General features: G+C 45.4%; 1 protein-coding gene across 1 annotated transcript; it reads left to right on the top strand.

The window, feature by feature from the left end:
* Positions 1-1,223: 1,223 nt before the first annotated feature.
* On the top strand, positions 1,224-6,327 carry LOC117320079 (wings apart-like protein homolog). The gene is made up of 3 exons (XM_033874763.1): positions 1,224-1,403; positions 5,172-5,267; positions 6,219-6,327. Exons 1-3 carry the CDS (start codon positions 1,338-1,340, stop codon positions 6,282-6,284), a joined length of 228 nt encoding a protein of 75 aa, XP_033730654.1. The 5' UTR covers positions 1,224-1,337; the 3' UTR covers positions 6,285-6,327.
* Positions 6,328-7,130: the final 803 nt, after the last annotated feature.

The raw sequence follows: 7,130 nt of genomic DNA, 5'->3' as shown, positions 1-7,130 counted from the left end.
AGGTGACCGTTAAGGCCCATGGGCCTCTTGTTGGTGAAAAGTTTGGTCAATATTTGTCAACATTATATAACCATTATAACTCCGCTCTGTCACTCATCAGTTAAGTGTGAAGACTGGTCAATACATGTAAATATATATGTAATGTTTCGTTCTGTCACTTGTAGTTTGGTGTAGTTTTGCCGATATACAGTCACGATAAAGTTTCTTAAAGTAGGTTTGTAGTGCTGATAGAATTTAGCTGTTAAAAAATGTCGGCGTTTACCACCGATCGTTGCTGGACACGAAAATTATACTTTGGGTTATTCGATCATTTCAAATAGGATTTTTATTGTTGGGACCAAATTTTCACTTCGTATTATCCGAGTTTTTCGAGTTTTCCGAGTTTTCTTTACTATAAAGAGAGAATTCAGCTGGGACTGACAAGGTACTTCGAGTTAAGCGGGGTATTTGAGTTTTCCGAGTTCGAGTTAACGAAGTTCCACTTTACTTTCATTTTAAATTTAAGATTGATTTTTTAACAAAATAATCAGCAGAGTCACTCCGATAGATGTATCATAATGAGTCAAACTTGTAATAATGGTGGTACTGATGTCTACACTTGTTATAATGGTACTGATGTCTACACTTGTTATAATGGTACTGATGTCTACACTTGTTATAATGGTACTGATGTCTACACTTGTTATAATGGTGGTACTGATGTATACACTTGTTATAATGGTACTGATGTCTACACTTGTTATAATGGTACTGATGTCTACACTTGTTATAATGGTGGTACTGATGTCTACACTTGTTATAATGATGGTACTGATGTCTACACTTGTTATAATGGTACTGATGTCTACACTTGTTATAATGATGGTACTGATGTCTACACTTGTTATAATGATGGTACTGATGTCTACACTTGTTATAATGATGGTACTGATGTCTACACTTGTTGTAATGGTACTGATGTCTACACTTGTTATAATGGTACTGATGTCTACACTTGTTATAATGGTGGTACTGATGTCTACACTTGTTATAATGATGGTACTGATGTCTACACTTGTTATAATGGTACTGATGTCTACACTTGTTATAATGATGGTACTGATGTCTACACTTGTTATAATGATGGTACTGATGTCTACACTTGTTGTAATGGTACTGATGTCTACACTTGTTATAATGGTACTGATGTCTACAGTTTCTGCAGTACACTCAAACCACAGTTCACTCAAACCAGTTCCACAAAAATCAGATCTTTCAGGATACTCAAACCAGTCACACAAAAACTTCTATCTTAATTTTGTTTTTCTTTCACAGCTCTGCACAGAGCGGGCAAGCACATGGAAAACAGCATTGTAGCCTCATATGTAGCACTCTTACTGGGCTGTGTGATACAGGATAACACGGTAAGTAACACTCAGACCAGCCTCACATTTAATACTCTTACTGGGCTGTGTGATGGTAGGTCTGTACTGGGGATTGGGTTGGTATAGGTCTGTACTGGGGACTGGGATGGTAGCGGTCTGTATTGGGGACTGGGATGGTATAGGTATGTACTGGGGACTGGGATGGTAGGTCTGTACTGGGGACTGGGGTGGTATAGGTCTGTACTGGGGACTGGGATGGTATAGGTCTGTACTGGAGACTGTGATGGTAGGTCTGTACTGGGGACTGGGATGGTAGGTCTGTACTGGGGACTGGGATGGTAGGTCTGTACTGGGGACTGGGATGGTAGGTCTGTACTGGGGACTGGGATGGTATAGGTCTGTACTGGGGACTGGGATGGTAGGTCTGTACTGGGGACTGGGATGGTAGGTCTGTACTGGGGACTGGGATGGTATAGGTCTGTACTGGGGACTGGGATGGTATAGGTCTGTAATGGGGGCTGGGATGGTATAGGTCTGTACTGGGGACTGGGATGGTAGGTCTGTACTGGGGACTGGGATGGTATAGGTCTGTACTGGGGACTGGGATGGTATAGGTCTGTACTGGGGACTGGGAGGGTAGGTCTGTACTGGGGACTGGGATGGTAGGTCTGTACTGGGGACTGTTATGGTATAGGTCTGTACTGGGGACTGTTATGGTATAGGTCTGTAATGGGGGCTGGGATGGTATAGGTCTGTACTGGGGACTGGGATGGTAGGTCTGTACTGGGGACTGGGATGGTAGGTCTGTACTGGGGACTGGGATGGTATAGGTCTGTACTGGGACTGGGATGGTAGGTCTGTACTGGGGACTGGGATGGTATAGGTCTGTACTGGGGACTGGGATGGTAGGTCTGTACTGGGGACTGGGATGGTAGGTCTGTACTGGGGACTGGGTTGGTATAGGTCTGTACTGGGGACTGGGATGGTATAGGTCTGTACTGGGGCCTGGGATGGTATAGGTCTGTACTGGGGACTGGGATGGTAGGTCTGTACTGGGGACTGGGATGGTATAGGTCTGTACTGGGGACTGGCATGGTAGGTCTGTACTGGGAACTGGGATGGTAGGTCTGTACTGGGGACTGGGTTGGTATGGGTCTGTACTGGGGACTGGGATGGTAGGTCTGTACTGGGGACTGGGATGGTATAGGTCTGTACTGGGGACTGGCATGGTAGGTCTGTAATGGGGACTGGGATGGTAGGTCTGTACTGGGGACTGGGATGGTATAGGTCTGTACTGGGGACTGGCATGGTAGGTATGTACTGGGGACTGGGATGGTATAGGTCTGTACTGGGGACTGGGATGGTAGGTCTGTACTGGGGACTGGGATGGTATAGGTCTGTACTGGAGACTGGGATGGTAGGTCTGTACTGGGGACTGGGATGGTATAGGTCTGTACTGGAGACTGGGATGGTATAGGTCTGTACTGGGGACTGGGATGGTAGGTCTGTACTGGGGACTGGGATGGTATAGGTCTGTACTGGGGACTGGGATGGTATAGGTCTGTACTGGGGACTGGGATGGTAGGTCTGTACTGGGGACTGGGATGGTATAGGTCTGTACTGGGGACTGGGATGGTATAGGTCTGTACTGGGGACTGGAATGGTATAGGTCTGTACTGGGGACTGGGATGGTATAGGTCTGTACTGGGGACTGGGATGGTATAGGTCTGTACTGGGGACTGGGATGGTAGGTCTGTACTGGGGACTGGGATGGTAGGTCTGTACTGGGGACTGGGATGGTATAGGTCTGTACTGGGGACTGGGATGGTATAGGTCTGTAATGGGGGCTGGGATGGTATAGGTCTGTACTGGGGACTGGGATGGTAGGTCTGTACTGGGGACTGGGATGGTATAGGTCTGTACTGGGGACTGGGATGGTAGGTCTGTACTGGGGACTGGGATGGTATAGGTCTGTACTGGGGACTGGGATGGTAGGTCTGTACTGGGGACTGGGATGGTAGGTCTGTACTGGGGACTGGGATGGTATAGGTCTGTACTGGGGACTGGGATGGTATAGGTATGTACTGGGGACTGGGATGGTATAGGTCTGTACTGGGGACTGGGATGGTATAGGTCTGTACTGGGGACTGGGATGGTATAGGTCTGTACTGGGGACTGGGATGGTAGGTCTGTACTGGGGACTGGGATGGTATAGGTCTGTACTGGGGCCTGGGATGGTATAGGTCTGTACTGGGGACTGGGATGGTAGGTCTGTACTGGGGACTGGGATGGTATAGGTCTGTACTGGGGACTGGCATGGTAGGTCTGTACTGGGGACTGGGATGGTAGGTCTGTACTGGGGACTGGGATGGTATAGGTCTGTACTGGGGACTGGCATGGTAGGTATGTACTGGGGACTGGGATGGTATAAGTCTGTACTGGGGACTGGGATGGTAGGTCTGTACTGGGGACTGGGATGGTATAGGTCTGTACTGGGGACTGGGATGGTATAGGTCTGTACTGGAGACTGGGATGGTATAGGTCTGTACTGGGGACTGGGATGGTAGGTCTGTACTGGGGACTGGGATGGTATAGGTCTGTACTGGGGACTGGGATGGTATAGGTCTGTACTGGGGACTGGGATGGTAGGTCTGTACTGGGGACTGGGATGGTAGGTCTGTACTGGGGACTGGAATGGTATAGGTCTGTACTGGGGACTGGGATGGTATAGGTCTGTACTGGGGACTGGGATGGTATAGGTCTGTACTGGGGACTGGGATGGTATAGGTCTGTACTGGGGACTGGGATGGTATAGGTCTGTACTGGGGACTGGGATGGTATAGGTCTGTACTGGGGACTGGGATGGTAGGTCTGTACTGGGGACTGGGATGGTAGGTCTGTACTGGGGACTGGAATTGTATAGGTCTGTACTGGGGACTGGGATGGTATAGGTCTGTACTGGGGACTGGGATGGTATAGGTCTGTACTGGGGACTGGGATGGTATAGGTCTGTACTGGGGACTGGGATGGTATAGGTCTGTACTGGGGACTGGGATGGTAGGTCTGTACTGGGGACTGGGATGGTAGGTCTGTACTGGGGACTGGGATGGTAGGTCTGTACTGGGGACTGGGATGGTATAGGTCTGTACTGGGGACTAGGATGGTATAGGTCTGTACTGGGGACTGGGATGGTATAGGTATGTACTGGGGACTGGGATGGTATAGGTATGTACTGGGGACTGGGATGGTATAGGTCTGTACTGGGGACTGGGATGGTATAGGTCTGTACTGGGGACTGGGATGGTATAGGTCTGTACTGGGGACTGGGATGGTATAGGTCTGTACTGGGGACTGGGATGGTAGGTCTGTACTGGGGACTGGGATGGTAGGTCTGTACTGGGGACTGGGATGGTATAGGTCTGTACTGGGGACTGGGATGGTATGTCTCTACTGGGGACTGGGATGGTAGGTCTGTACTGGGGACTGGGATGGTATAGGTCTGTACTGGGGACTGGGATGGTAGGTCTGTACTGGGGACTGGCATGGTAGGTCTGTATTGGGAACTGGGATGGTATATGTCTGTACTGGGGACTGGGATGGTAGGTCTGTACTGGGGACTGGGTTGGTATAGGTATGTACTGGGGACTGGGATGGTATAGGTCTGTACTGGGGACTGGGATGGTAGGTCTGTACTAGGATGGTAGGTATGTACTGGGGACTGGGATGATGGGTGTACATGTGTATTGGGGACAGGGATGGTAGCTGATTATTATTAGTCTATTTGATGTTATTTTTTTCTTTTTTCAGATGTTTGTGGACAACATTAAACAATACCTCCCCAAAGGCAACTTTGATGACATGATTACTATTCTGAAGAAATTCTTGGGATTTATGAATTTAACCGTGAGTGAATTGCTTTAATAAACCTGATGTTGTTACTTTAACCTAATAGTTATCACCCGCTTCCCCCCAAATGGATTATATTGATTTAGATTTGTCTGCTGTCTGTCCTGCTTCGTTTCTATACAATTAACTGCAGCAAATGTTGACAGATTTTTAGGTCACCTGAGGTTTAGTCTTAGTAACAAGCTCTAAAGCCTTAAGGGCTCAGCTAATTGCCACTTTTGACTGACTTTGGAGGGGGGTTATGGCCCCTTTATTATAGAAAAGCATTGCTTTCTACCGTTTCCATGATATAACTGGAATATTCTTCAAACGTGATGCTTCAGGTCTCTGCCAAGTTCAATTGCCTAACCTTATTTGACAGAGTTGTTGCCCCTTCATTAATTAAAAATGTAGTTTTCTGTTATTTCCGTGAAATAACAGGAAGAGTTCTTAACAGATTTTCTTTAGACTTGATAACAAAGCTAAATGCCCTAAGGGCTTGGCCAAGTTTGATTCCCACTTTTGCCTGACCTTATTTGGCGAAGTGATAGTCCCTAGATTAACAAAAAAAATTGTTTTCTGCTGTTTCCTTGCTATTGCTCCCACATATATTATCCAATTATCATTAAACTTAGCAAAGAGTTCCTTTATTCAACAGAATTTATCATTTTGTTGGGCTACAATGACATGTTTGCTCCAAACCTCAAAAATGTTTACCTACAATATATCAGGAAAGCGGGGGTATACGAATTCCACTAATTTGCTTGTTGTTGCTGATGAAGTGTTTAGTTATTGCAGACTGTTTTCTGATCAATTTGACTTTTGTTGTTGTCTGTTTCTAATTAAGTTTGATGTCATTTATTATAGACTATTGTAGACTTTTGTAGACTAATATAGACTATCGTAGACTATCGTAGACTATTGTAGACGATCTTTGTTTCTGATGAGTTTCGCTGTTTGCTATTGCAGACTGCCATTGGTAGTACTGGAGGGAAATCCATAGCACATGTGATCGAAGTACTGGAAGGTTGCTAGCAACACCAGACATCCTTTCCGTGTCCAACGGAATCAACCACAACAAAAACAGCTGGCTGTATTTAAAACATTAAGATGAAAGTCATGTTTCCAGTAGTAACCTTAATAATGGAAGGAAACATGAAAATTGTGATAGTCATATAGTTTTTCATTCATTTTTGTGAAATATAGCAAACATTGTGGTGATATGTTTGTAAAATTCGGATAAGCTCCAGTTGCAAAACAGTCGCAGATGTGAATTAAGAATGTCTAACAATGTTCCATGATAACCTGATAGCATTTTAAAACATCATCTACATTTAATTGAAATTTTCATTGATTTCTCGAGAATGGTAGGAGTAACACTTTTTTGTACATACAAGCATGTAAATGAATTGATATGAAAAAAAAATAATAGGCAAAAATTGAACATATTCTGTGTAATAATATGAAAGGCAACATATTTTACCTATGAATGTACAAGGATGTGATCTGTGTATGTACAGAGATGTGACCTGTGTATGTACAGAAATGTGACCTGTGTATGTAGATGATGTGACCTGTGGTTTATAAGGTTTTCTATGTGACTTGTGAATGTACAGATGTTAGGGACAACATCGACTGGACACCAGCATCCCTGGATTAGAAAAATGTTCAGAAGTAAAAACTCTGCCGTTTGGTGAATGAGTCCACTGTTGAAGTACATGTACATGTAACTGGACAAATGAGTTAGCAGCATCATGATAAGGTTGAGTGAATGATCAGCTCGTTTATAGTGAGAGTGTGGTGAAAAGACCAGCCCCTGTTTATAGTGAGAGTGTGGTGAAATGATCAGTCCCTGTTTATAGTGAGAGTGTGGTGAAATGA

This window comes from Pecten maximus, unplaced genomic scaffold, assembly GCF_902652985.1.
Source record: "Pecten maximus unplaced genomic scaffold, xPecMax1.1, whole genome shotgun sequence".
Classification (NCBI taxonomy): domain Eukaryota; kingdom Metazoa; phylum Mollusca; class Bivalvia; order Pectinida; family Pectinidae; genus Pecten; species Pecten maximus.
Note: the sequence above shows the minus strand (reverse complement) of the source record. Positions and strands in the feature narration are given on the sequence as shown.

Coding starts and splice junctions, on each gene's coding strand:
- LOC117320079 (XM_033874763.1), top strand. CDS start 1,338: ATGGAAAACAGCATTGTAGCCTCATATGTAGCACTCTTACTGGGCTGT. Junction 1,404..5,171: donor GTGTGATACAGGATAACACG/GTAAGTAACACT, acceptor TTCTTTTTTCAG/ATGTTTGTGGACAACATTAA. Junction 5,268..6,218: donor TGGGATTTATGAATTTAACC/GTGAGTGAATTG, acceptor TTGCTATTGCAG/ACTGCCATTGGTAGTACTGG.